We start from the raw sequence: 13,148 nt of genomic DNA, 5'->3' as shown, positions 1-13,148 counted from the left end.
TGGTGCTTATTGTAAGTTAACCCCATTGCAGACAACTGCAATTCATTGTTTAATAATCAACGCATTAAATCTTGATTTTAACTTTTTCATATGATTTTAAAATCACATGCTTACAGCTGGAGGTAATGTATCAAAAATGAACTGTCAGATAACTGTTGCAGTTGATCTGCTTGGATAAATGATCTTAATATAATTAAATTCTCTGATGTAATAATTTTCCTGAGCTCCAAAATGGAAGAAGTGAATAACAGTTGAAGAGACTACAGATTTCCTATTCTTTAAAGATCTGACAAGTAAAAGAACAGGATACAGGTCTTAGAACTTCCTGTCCCTTCGCAATCACTACATTTTTCTGAACACTTGACTTTTTCTTTCTGATATTTCCATGAACTGAATGTCAGGGATGAAAACGTGGGTAGTATGCTGAGGTTCCCAGCAAACCAAATGCAGCTTACAGCTATTAAACTATGGGGTTTCTTGCCTACTGAGTTCTAATTTTAATACATTTTCAAGCCTCCCCCTTAGGTAACTTGCTTCTGGTAAAAAAAGGAGATATTTAGCACTATAGTTTATTTATAAGGCATTTTAGACATTTTTCCATTGTTTACTATATCCACTGGTGGGTTTAAAAATGTCATTTCCTTCCCCAACAATCTTAATTTTTCTCTTTGCTTTGCTAATCCATAAGTAGCAGTGTGAGTGTTTACACAGCATTTTGCATGCTTCAAACTAGGAGTATAAATTATCTTGTTATTCAAAAAGTTACGGACACAGAAGGAAACAGGAATTCAGTAGCTCCCAATGAATGAGGTTCCCGTACTCCACCTTATGGATCAGGACTGATTCCTAGTCCCTGCAAAATTAGGGTATCTTCCAGTCCTGTCATACCTATGGATGACAGAACAACCAGGGAATGGTCTTGCACATTTATCTTCTTCCCAATTCCTCTTACGATTGCAAGATCATAAGAGTTAACACTCCCAAGAACCTGTGACTTGCCCTCTGCTCTAGCTGAGGACTTGGTAGGGTGGACACAGCCCTGGCCTCTGCTGACTGTATCCTCTTTCCCACAGAACCCAGCCTTCTGGGTCTTCGGAGAATCTTTTGTTGACTCAAGGAAAAGGGAAGGAAGGCGAGGATATCAGAGCGCTGGCATTTCTCCGAGCTCTTTGCCACAGGAGTTGTGGCTGCTTTTCAGAAGCTGACTAGACCCATAGCTACCTGCTATTAATTTATTTAGTACAAACAGAAGTCTTAGCAACTGTACAAGAGAGAGGGAGTCATAAATCCTGACAGTCTAGAGTCAGACAAAGAAAGAAAAAGAAGAAACAAAGTGACATTAAGTCAGTAATGGTACTGTGTTATCCCACCATCTTCTGGCTACCTACTACTCAAACGGAGGTAAAGACATCCTGGAAAAGTTTAGTCTCAATAGATGTGACAGACCACGGAGAACAACAAGCGTGATTTGATTTGCCCAAGAGTGCTTAGCAGGCATAGCGATGTGTTAATGGATAGGTATTAGGTACTTTAATAGGCAGGAAGAATGAGGAATGTTGAAGTGCTCTACCAAGGAATAGAAAAAAAAGCCAGTGTTACAGTCATGCTGCTAGTAGAAAGGTCAAACTCCGAGACCATGCTAAGACAAAATAAGCATTCCTTATTTTACTGTAAACAAAGCTGGTAGCATTGCCAAACATGCAGCATTTTCAACCTTGACTTTTCAGCTCTTTGTACTTTTGCAAAACTGACTCTCCCACTGAAACTGCATGTGGTATGTGTCTTGTTATCATTATGTTTGTGGAGTTTTTAGGTTCATTTCCAGCTGAGAGTGATTTGGATCAAACAAAAACATTAGGCAATTCTGCAGTGTGCAACTTTTATCAAAGCCACTGTATGTATTTCACTGTGACACTGTTCTTTCTGAACCGTAGATCAAGGGATTGGTGTTTGATAAGGGAGTGGTCTTGATGTCAAAACCAAGCTTTTATCGTTCTTGCAAACGTCTACCTAAAGATGGCTGAGCAACAAACCTCTGAAAACTGCAGTTCGTGTGTGCTTTGTAGCTTTGCAGAGACTTTGTAGAGCTACATTTTCAGAAGTTTCTGTTCATTCCAAGTATTTTTTTTTTTTCTACAGGGGCCGAACAAATTTTCCCTGAATCGCTTCTTTTGTCTGTTTAGTTGCTGGTGGCAGGGGGGCTTTGAGTATGGAGAATGTCTCTTCTGTCCTCTCAACGGGTCTGACCATCATCAAAGCCCTCTCAAATCACACCCCTTCAAAGATCAAACCTCTCAAATTATCTGACCATCAACAGACACACAGGCAACGCAGGGGAGAGCGTAGTGAGCTGCGGGGGTACCATGACTAGAGAAGGGGCACACTGACAGACAGCCAAGAACAGGCATGGGTATGTATCCCAAAGGCAGCTCTGCAGGTCAGACTCCTCGTATGCTCCAACTCATGCGATGGGGAAGCAGCTCTGCCTCAACTCAGTTCTGCGGGAGCAGAGGCAAGTTGCTGAGGAGCTTCAGGGGGAGGAACAAGCAGTTAGGGGAGGTCAATGAATCTTCAGACCCCAAAATGATGTGCTAGTGTTGCCATCCTCGAGCTGGGCATCCAGTTGTGACTCTTCTGGCATAACAACAAATCAAACTGCAGCTTGCTAGCCAGACAAACTATTTATGGCTCTCAACGGACATCTTGTATGAGGAAAAGGTTTTTACAAATGATAAAACAGCAACATGATTTACTATTAATAAAATAATGATCATGGCAAGGCTGATTGGCAGACTGTGCTATAAAAAAAACGGGTTGTGACCATAAACAATAGTTAAGAATTAACTGGGAAGAAAGTTTCGGCCCTGTTGGCACTGGGCAAAAGTTCTCCAGCTTTCTGTTGAAAACAATCTTGGGAATTCTGCTGGAAGTTCAGGAAGGATATTTGTTAAACAACTTCATTCTGGTCACACAGGTCAACACCCTTCGTGGTGAGATACCCATGACCACCCCCAGCCCACACACTACTTTCTGGGATAGCATTTTATCTGGCTCAATAATTCTACTGGGAATGTTTTACAGTTTGTGTAAACAGCCCCAGCTCACCGATGTGAAGGATTTGCATAGCTACGCAAGTTGGTGAAGAACAGGACTCAGACATTATCCAAATGGATCTGGGTAAACAAGTCATGCTCTTTATAGAGGAAACTTCATCAGTGTGTTGGAAACCTAAATATTGCTGGAATTTTTTGGTGCCAGAGCATCCATCAGCAGACCCAATAGTGCAAGGATGAAGGTGGTGCTGAGCCTGAGACTATTCTTGGTGAATTTACAGTCTCTATACTATAGATTTAATACCATACAGAAATAAATTTAATCAATCCCTCTGGCACACTTTCATCCACACAGTGCACTGCTGGTGTACTGATTGAGAACAGGAGTGCTAGAGGGGAAGGACTGCTGAGGAATGTCTCATCTCCAAGAAGCCCACTGGATGTTGCAAGGCTAAATGCACCCATCCATGCATGTCCCTTTCCCAGTGCCCTCATTGGTGGCCTTCACAAAGGCAGCAGGTCACAGTGGTATTGGGCAGGTAAGTGGGGGTCTTGGAGGGGGGGAGGAAGGGTACTTAGGGCTGGCTCAGGTCCTTCTGATGTTACTGCCACAGTCTAATGTAGGCCACAAGATGTGGTTGTGGTTGTTCAAATTCAGCACAGGACTACATCGCAGAATAAAAAGAGGGGATAAAGATAAAAGATAAAAATCTTATCTGCTCAGAATCAAAGATTACAAATTCATTTTGTATACACCACCAAACATCCATTAACCAAATGGGTTTTGGTTAAAAGGATGGGCTGTGTTTGAATCCACAATAGGGAGATGAAAAGCTGCACAGTCCTTTCATATTTTATTTTTGTTTTAGCAGGCTTCTTCCCAACATTACAGTCTTAAGGAGAGAAAATGAGGATACATCCCAGACCCGCTTCAGAAAAGAGATAAAATAATCAGCTTACGTCTTTCATTTCTCCTGGGTTTGCAGGAACTTGTAAGAGGCAGATTACCTCCCATGAACAGGTTCAGAGGTACTTTTTTATTCACCTACCAGTAGTTACTGTACAGGATTATTTAGGATAATCTGCCAAAGAGCGACTAAGAAGTCAAACTTAAATAAACCATTTTATGAAACACCTTCTGCTTTCATGGCTAGTAGCTCTCTTTTTCAGTTTTATTTATAAGATTACAGTAACTCTCTGCTTCCATAAAATCATGATAGGTATGAATATGTTGTAACTAGTACAGTTCTCTGATTTATTCTGGTAGTATAGTGGGCAATGACTGCGCTGAAACCTCAGACATTCACCAAACATTCACACTCTCTGCAGACCTGTCCTTGATTGCAGGCCTTCTATGAACAGGATGGCTTTAAACCATACTTTAATATATAAGTGCATTTCTTACTCATTTGTAACATTAGTCCTAAGCTGCATTTGTTGCACTGCATGCGGAGAGATCGTTTGATCCTTAACCTTGATCCCCCAGCTGCAGTTTCTGCCATCCCCATTGAAATAAAACGTGAGACACTTTAACCCTGCTACAGCTTTTCTCTCCCATTTTAAACATGCCTGTAGGGCACTGCCTGGAGAAATCAAGCTGCTTCATCATGGTCGTCAGTGCTGACACTGAAGCAGCACCCAGCTGGTAAGAATGACATTGAAATCCCACCTTGCATAGCACAGGGGCATCTTGGCACTCGGGACTAGAAAGATGTGACCGATCAGTCAATTAAATTTGCAGTTGTTCATATGCTTCAGTGGAATAAGAGAGGTTATCCCAGGTAAGAATGAGTCAAAATATTTAATCCAACCTGGTAAAATAAAGTTTTCAACCAAGATAGAAAAACAAGTAAGCCTAAAGCTTGGCTTTTATCTTAATAAAAAGAGACAGTTTAGAGCAAGTTTATTTCTGCATTCCCCAACGCAGTACTGGTGACTGCAGTGTAGTTTCTTTTCACATCCACCTCTAAAAGCATCTGAATTTCATCACCCAGCCTTTCTGAATTTTGACTCCTTCTCACTGACTCTTGAATCTGCTGACTCACTTGCTTTCTTTTAAACGTTTTTGGTTATTTGGTGGCCAGGGATTGGATGTCTGCTGCGATTACTGTTGTTTTGACTGCATCCACCAAGAAAAGCAGTGAGGCCCATGGGAAGCCCCTGCGTGATAGAGGGCAGGTCAGGAAACTGCCAGAAACTTCTTATGCTGCCCAAACCAGGCAGATTGTGACAAGTGACAGTTCCTAGGATTGCTGGAGTGCCTCCTCTGGTGGCTCATAACTTGTCAGGCTGGCAGCAAGCACGCAGCTTTTCTGTCCTTCATCCTTCAGTGTAAACTGACATGTAGGTACTGGTAATGAAATGTTTGGGTGTACGGCAGTTTCAATTTGGGGATCCCCAAGCTATCTTTTTACACTTACTAGCAAATGTAGGTTGTTTTTCTTCCTGGGGGTTAGTTTTATCAACCTGTTTTAATAATTGAGACCCACGGAACAACCAAGCTCCACTATCACAGTTGAAAACTTCTGAGCCGTTTTTCTTAGAGTATGAGCTCAAATTTTGTCTGTGAACAAATGCTGATGCTAAATCAGTGCAGAAAGCTGAAAATTAAAGTGATTGCTGCCTCATGATGCTTACTAAAATAATTCTGGACCTCATAAGCCCCAAATGGGTCAAATGTCTTAGTATATAGGTGTGTTAGCGCTTGGTTTGAGCTGCTGTAGAAGGACAGAGACTAACTGTGCTCTTAATTTGTTATTTCAAAGTTCTTGTGGGTGCACTCCACATTGTTCAATTATTTTTTTTTCAAAAGGAAATAAAATACTGCTTTTCTTTTTCTAAAACAGATCTATTAAAAAAGTGGGAACGCCAGCCTCGGGAGTTCTGGCCTTTCGAAAGCTGACAGAATTTCCTGTAAGAACTGCTTTTATAAAAGCTGTTTCCTCTCAGGTTTTTATGTTGCTTTTCCTTTTATGCATTTCTTCTCTTTGTTCTTACTCTCTCCCCACTTGTTCTCATTCATTTAACCTGATCTGTGTACTTTGAAAAAGAATTAAAGTAATAACGTGCCAATTTTTACAGTTAACTTTATATATTTAAGTTCTTCCCTGACAACCTCTTTATTAAATAGAATGCAGATTTCCTTGAGACTCGACATCATTGTGATTAGTGCAATTTGGGGGTTCAAGACTTGCACCTGCTTTTGAAGCAGCAGCCATGTCATTTTTTCAGTGTTGTTTCATCACGACCGTGCTGTCTAAGCCCAGCAGAGTTATCAACCTTATCCACAATTCTTATTCTTATTTTACAGATGGTTTATTGAAGGTTTTGTTGTTGTGCCCATCCTATCTATCAAACAGTCCTTTCTTCCTTTCAGGCCACTCCTGCTGTGCAGGATGACTCACTCCACTTTGTGGGAGTTCCCAGTCACAAGAATTTATTGACCAAAGTATTTTTACTATTATTCACCCCATAAGCATTGCAAAGTTAGATAACTTATCTGGGTTCTGTGCTTTTAAGACATGGTTATTTTACATGAAGATGCTTTTGTCTGTGTTCGAAAGGAAATGGGTTTATGGGGAATATACTGCAATGCTTTGATAGAGTATTTCAGCAGGTAAGAAATTAAAGGGAAAGCACAGGTCGTGTATTTGTAGGGATATGAGGTTTAATTCTGGTTTTAGTCAGATGAGTGGAGGTTTACCAAGTGAAATATGACTACATCCCTCAATCTGTCCTACTACTTTAAATATGTATGTCAAATATGAAATTGCAGTTACGAGTATGAAGTGGATTTTGATGACAAATATCAGCAGATATCTCTTAGGACTTCTTTATTAGAATCAGTAACCTGGAAATGACAGAAAGGCTTCACATAAGCTGTTAAGGATGGTCCTACATAAAAACTTTAAAATGTGGAAAATAATTAGTTAAAAAGCTCAAGAAAATTATTGTTTTTAGGTACTAAACTGAGTATCTTTAAACCCAAGAATTTTGCATTAAGCTGAATTTTTTCCATCATCCATGACACCCTCCCACATGTGGACAGATGATCCTGTTGATCCACTGAGTGGGATTTGTGGCAATACGCTCTGATCCTGCTCAGAGTCCTTGCCCCCTTCTCACCTCTATCCTAATCCTTCCCTCCCTCCCATGGATCTGCTCCATGTGGCTCCCGCTCTCTTGTTCCTTGTCGCCTGCCCTGCCACCTCCACTCTCAACCGCAAGCATCAGCCAGGCTGTTACTGAACCTGAGAAGCTCCATCAGTGTGCCGTTTCCAGAGCTTCTGCCTTGCCAGCCTTGAGCATCAGCAGCTTTCGCAGCAGCTGGCTTGTTTTCAGAAACTGAGGAAAAGGGGGGAGGAAGCAGCGGAAATCAAACTTTCCACTGGAGATGTGTAATTCCAGCCTGAACAACAGGGATGCAGCGATGACTTTGTAACGCACCCGCGTCCCTTCTGCTGGTGTGGGGGTTTGCAAGGGCCTCTCAGCACAGAAGCTACCTCATCACGGCCAGGTTAATATTCTGTTGGGGGAGGCAAAAAGAGGAATCACTGCACCGATGTGTAGCACCAAATGTAGTAACATCATCTGCCAGCAGCAAGGTAATTTCCAGGCTTGCTTACATGTGGTGTGTGGACCTTGTGAATAGTCTCACACAAACTCTTAATGTATGAAGTGAAGGACTGACTTCTCTATAATACATGTATTTTCTTCAAAACAAGAAAGTACATATTTTTCACAGAACAAACTGTATTTTTTCTGCTCTTTTGGCCATGGGCTGCATTCAGGCTTTCTCTGAATACAGCCAGCACTGAGTGTACAAAGCCTTTCCTTGACTCTTGCATCAGTTTCTATCTCACCGAGTAGTTTCCTGTTTCCTGAGCAGGCTTCTGGAGACACTTTCTCCTATAAAAGCAGTTTTGGCTGGACACGATTCCTGGATTTTACACAATTAAACTTTACACAATTCCTCAACCTGAAAAGGCACAGGGTGATCTTACAGCAGTAGCTAAAAATCACAACCTCGTCTTTGGCCATCTCTGAACGAGTCATGCCTCTAAGCAGCACAGAGATCTGTATTTAGATATGAAAACAGCTAGAAGTTCATTAAAATTTAAAGAAGCTGAGGTGGCAACACAGGTCTCCTCAGACCCACGTTCTTTCTCAGGCCCCTGCCTTTGGGCAGCACGAGACCGACTGGGTTTGGAACAGCCCAGCTGGCAAAGCGCAAACTTTCTCACATTTCTTGAGAAACTGGGGTTTGTTTTTTTGCCTTTTTTTTTCCTTATGAAAAGCCTTTAAAATAAAGAAACGGGTGGCTTCTGTTGGGTTCTGACAGGGCAGAGGCGGCGCCGGGCCCAGCGCCATGGCGCGGGTGTGTGTGTGTGTGTGTGTGTGTCAATCCCGCGCGCGACAGGCGATGCCAGCGCCGCCGTGAGGGAGGGAGGGAGGGAGGGAGGGAGGGAGACAGGCCCCCCCCCCCCCCAACCCCGCCACGAGGGACCGCCCCTCCCGTGGGACCCCGGCAGCCGAGGCGCCCGAGGCGGTGCGAGAGGCGGCAGCGCACGGCGGGAAACGGGGGATTCCTCCTCGAGGAGGTGCCTGCCGCCGCCATCGCCCCTTTAAGCCGGCGCGTTCCGGGGGGAGGGGGAGGCTCCGCAAGCCCGCTCCGCCGGCGGGACTCCGCTCCCGGCCTGCCCCGCGCCGGCAGCCCCGCCCCGCCTCGCCTCGCCCGGGCCGGGCCCTTCCCATCCCAGCCCCGCGGCCAGGCGCGGAGTGCGGCAGCCAGCGAGCGCGCCCCTCCGCCGGCTCCGCGCCGCTCGGCCAGCCCCTCCGCCGCTCGCCCGAGCGCCATGGCGGGCGGCGGCGAGCGCCGGGCGCTGTGGCTGGCGGTACTGTGGCTTTGGTTGCCCGGGCGGTGCGGCGGCGCCATGGACGAATGCACGGAGGAACGGAGCGGTCGGCCCCAGCGTTGCATGCCCGAATTCGTCAACGCCGCTTTCAACGCCACGGTGCTCGCCACCCACACGTGCGGGACGCCGGCCGAGGAGTACTGCGTACAGACCGGCGTCACCGGCGTCACTCAGTCCTGCCACCTCTGCGACGCCGCCCAGCCCCACCTGAGCCACGGCGCCGCCTTCCTCACCGACTACAACAGCCCGGCCGATGCCACCTGGTGGCAGAGCCGCACCATGCTGGCCGGCGTGCAGCACCCCGCCGCCGTCAACCTCACCCTCCACCTGGGTAAGGGCTCCCTCCCCTCCCTCACCGCCCTGAGGGAAAAGGGCGCCAAAGCCGGCGGGGGGGAGGGGGGGGGTACAGGCTGAGGGACCGCCCCGCGCCCGCCTTCCTTGCGTCCTTTTGGGCTCAAATTAATTAAAGGCGGCTGTAATTAGGCGCCTGGGGTAGTAAGTGGTCGAAGCGGGTTTTTTTTTGGTGGGAAGTTTCGGGTTTACGCCGGCTGCGGGTTCCCCGTTGTGACCGGGGTCTTCCCTGGTCCCGCAGGACGAGGCTCCATCACCCCTCGGCTGCCGGCCTTTTCTCTAAGGGCGCACAACAGCGTTTTATGAACCTGAATTCCAGCCTTTCTCCATAGAGGCAAAGCGAGACTATACGTTGCGTGGGGTTGCGTCGTGTCAGTCGGCGTTGGTTGTGCTCTCGGTCTGTGGGACGAGCAAGCGGAGTTTGCGGTGGCGTGGGGCGCCTGGCTCTCCCCGTGCACCGGGAAGGTGGGATCCGGGAGACTTCCAGGCCAACAGGATTGGGATTCAGGCAGGAGCGGTTGGTTTGAAAAGTGCCAAGCACTGCAGGAAAACGTGTGCCTGCAAGGGCACGTCTGCTCAGTGCCCCCTTACCCTGGGGCAGCGTTGTCCTTTAAACGCTGGGTAAGTCAGGCTTGGCAGAGAGCAGTCCGTGTTACTGCAGAACCCCTAACGTCGAGTCAAAAAAAGGAGAACGTGAATTTTCTGATTATTTGGCATTCCCGGAGGTTCCTTTGGAATAAAGTATTTCAGCTCTCGCTTTGGTTTGTGGACAAGCTGTTCTTTTCTTCTGTTCATTTGATTATTTAAGCTGCCTTGACATAAAGGAAGATTAATTGGTTTGGAAGACAAGACAGCCAAAAGAAAGTTAAAACTACAGTTTATATCCTCACATCATTAAATAAAGTAAAAACTAAAAAAACTTCAGCATAACCATTTTTTCTATCCAAGAGCTGCTCTTGAACCTTAAGTTTTAACATCAATAACATCTCAGTTGCAGTGTGATTTGGGGGGAAAAGAAGTTGCATTAGGGGTCAGGGAGCTGGATCTTGGGTTTCACAACCAGAGGACAGGTTGTGTGAAAGCTCCCGCCTGCGTCTGTGAGATGGAGTGTCGCATCCTGTACCGGGGTCACCTGCTGACTGCATCCATCTGCCCCAGCAGCTGGGAGCATCTCACTGCCCTAAAATGTTTCTCTGTGTTAGGAGCTTTAAAATAAATATACTATGTAAGCATAGGTAATCACTTGGTTATGGGGAGGGAGGTAGTTAGTAAGGCCTCTATCTTTTTTTTTTTGTACATTGGGAATTCTTTGTTCAGACCACCTGGAAAATACAGTAAGCTAAGATTTTTCTCAGCTTCTTTTTTTTTTAGTAGAAATCACCATAATTCCGCATTATTAAGGTAAAACTTAGTTTATAGGCATGTCTGTATTACTGCTGTGCTTGAGTCTGTGCACCTTTGTGTATACAGATGGTCTTTGAAAAATAGTATGTTTTTCTGGCATACTGGAGCAAACAGTGTGCTGTGTCCTGGGCTTTGAAGAAATGTGCAGGTTTCTATGACAAAAACAACTCCAATTTTAAAATACTGTAGTGTTGCAACGTGATTGTTGTCAATCTCTTGGGCTTCAGGTTTGCTCACAGGCTCTTGTAGCTTTGTGACTTTCCTCTGGAATATTTTTAGGCGAGGGTACAACGTTTAAAAAGAAGCTGCCTGGCTGACTTTCATATATTTGAGTGTGTTTTTTTGCTTATTTTTTTCCAGTTAGGTTTTTGGGTGGGGTATTTGTAGTGTAAAACCTTTGAAGAATTTGAAGCTCATTACAGGCGTGGTGGTGTCATTGGGAGTTAGTTTTAAGAAGACTAAGAGCAAGGTGTTAAGCTATCTGTGTACGTGCTACGCAGGCAGTAAATATTCCTGTATGACTTTGTATGCATCGCTCAGTTCATTGCAAGTTGAAGAATTGTAGAGTACCAAAAAATGCCATTTTAGTCTCAAATGCCCCAAACCTCTCTGCAGTGCTGCTCTGCTTTACCCTTGTGAAGTCTTCAAATCATCTTTGTGCAAGCTGTTGGGCGCCGCATTTGGGCTCTGTGTGCCCCTGGGCTGTTCCCTGTGGCAGACCATGGTCTGTGGGACACTTAATTATTGATGTCAGTAAGGGAGAAGAGGTAAAGGGCTTGGCAAGTATTTGCGTACTTGGTAGGACGTAAAGGCATTCTGGGACACAAAGCCCTTTTATGCAGTTAGTTCTGCATGATCCTTGAGGATTAGGCTGTGTGCTCAAACCCGTATCCTTGTTTGATGCTGTAAGTTGCCTTTATTTCTGAAAACACTGCTATCCTGAATGATTAGTGCCACTTTGCACACGTTCAGGACTGGCAGTGTTGGCTCTGAGCTTTCAGCGTGCAAATGCCGCCCTGCCCTTTTGGCAGTTTGGGGTGCCTTGATTAATCTCCAGCAATGTTTGGTCTGTGTAAATCAGTGTAACATTTTGGAGGAGCTTTCAAAAAGGTCAATAAGAACAGCGAGTCCATTGCCAACATGTGAACGCAGGTTTCTTTGAATTTGCTTACACTTTACAGTTCAAAACAAGTTTAAAAAACATTTAGTTTTGGGACGAGGTGCTAGCAAAGAGCCTGATACAGAAAAATACAGTGCAGATCACTATTACCAAGTTAAAGGCTTGGACTCCGAGAGCGTTTGGAAAGGAGATCTGTGCCCAGAAGTTAAGGTGCTTCCTGGGGAGAGGAGAATTGGGGTAATTACCAGTCTCTGCACAAGGAGCATCTGGAGTTACAAAAGCTGTTTCTCTTTGTATGAGAGGGTATTAAGACTTCTGCAGTAAGAGTCCTCCCCCAGGAGGCTTGGAGACATGAATTTGCAGCTGTAAATCAGGAGAAGGGGGGAGCTGAAGCTGTTCACAGGGTGGTGTCCTAGTAATTAGGTTAGTGAGCAAGAGGAGGGGGGAGCACCACTGTGTCCTTTCTTTCACTTTTGAAAGTATCCCTTCACTTCCCCCATCTTCCAGTTCCTCTGGTTGAATTGTTTCTAATTTAGACTTGACCCAACCAGTCGTCTTTTTCCCAATGCTGCCCTCCCCCCATGTTCCCATATACTCCAGCAATAAGGGACTTGGGGGCAGCGGTGCCAGCTTTTAAATAGAAGATGGAAGCCGAGGCATTACGGTATGTAGTTAGTTGTCTGCTTTTTTTGAAGCCAGAGCGTCATGTTATTTTTACAGTCTGTGCAGTTTGCTTCTGCTGGAAGCATTGGGATAGTTCTGGCATCTCCCCAGCACTTTGTGTGCATACATTTTAGCACAACTTTGCTATTTAGACCTCTAACACACCAAAACAAAGCTGTGTGTTAAAAGTGTTCCTTTGAACACTGGAAGAAGGGGAAAAGAGCTAGCATGGAGGTGCATGGAGTATTTTTGGTGCTGGGTGGTTTTGCTGGGCAAAGGCTGTATTATTTCAGATGTTATATCTTTTTTTCAGAGCAGATTCTCACTTCTTCCTTCTGTAGCTCTAATCTCTGTGTGCCTTCTGTTGTTTCTACTGTTTCTACACCTTTTTTTAAATTCAGCTTTATGTGTGCCTCCCTGTTCCCTTCCCAGCCAGCCCTGCTAGAGCCACCTCTCATTTTTCCCCACCACTTTTACCCTCTGCCCGGATCTGCTTGATTTCAGCTATCGTGATCCTGGTGTTTTGTTCCTCGGACAAAGAGGCAGCATCCTCAGCACACTGGTGGTTGTTTTGTGGTGGTGGGGTGGCCCCGTCTCAGCTGAGAGCAGCTGTGCTTTTATCAACAAGCCCGCGAGCCAGGA

General features: G+C 45.4%; 1 protein-coding gene across 1 annotated transcript in view; it reads left to right on the top strand.

The window, feature by feature from the left end:
* Nucleotides 1-8,759: 8,759 nt before the first annotated feature.
* The window catches only part of LAMC1 (laminin subunit gamma 1), a 70,420-nt gene continuing 66,031 nt past the window's right edge, over nucleotides 8,760-13,148 (top strand). The window contains exon 1 of the mRNA XM_064454402.1: nucleotides 8,760-9,299. Within this exon, the coding sequence (XP_064310472.1) occupies nucleotides 8,909-9,299 (391 nt within the window). The 5' untranslated portion in view covers nucleotides 8,760-8,908. The remainder of the gene's footprint in view (nucleotides 9,300-13,148) is intronic.

This window comes from Phalacrocorax carbo, chromosome 6, assembly GCF_963921805.1.
Source record: "Phalacrocorax carbo chromosome 6, bPhaCar2.1, whole genome shotgun sequence".
Classification (NCBI taxonomy): domain Eukaryota; kingdom Metazoa; phylum Chordata; class Aves; order Suliformes; family Phalacrocoracidae; genus Phalacrocorax; species Phalacrocorax carbo.
The sequence above is the reverse complement of the archived record's forward strand: the minus strand, read 5'-3'. Positions and strand labels throughout refer to the sequence as shown.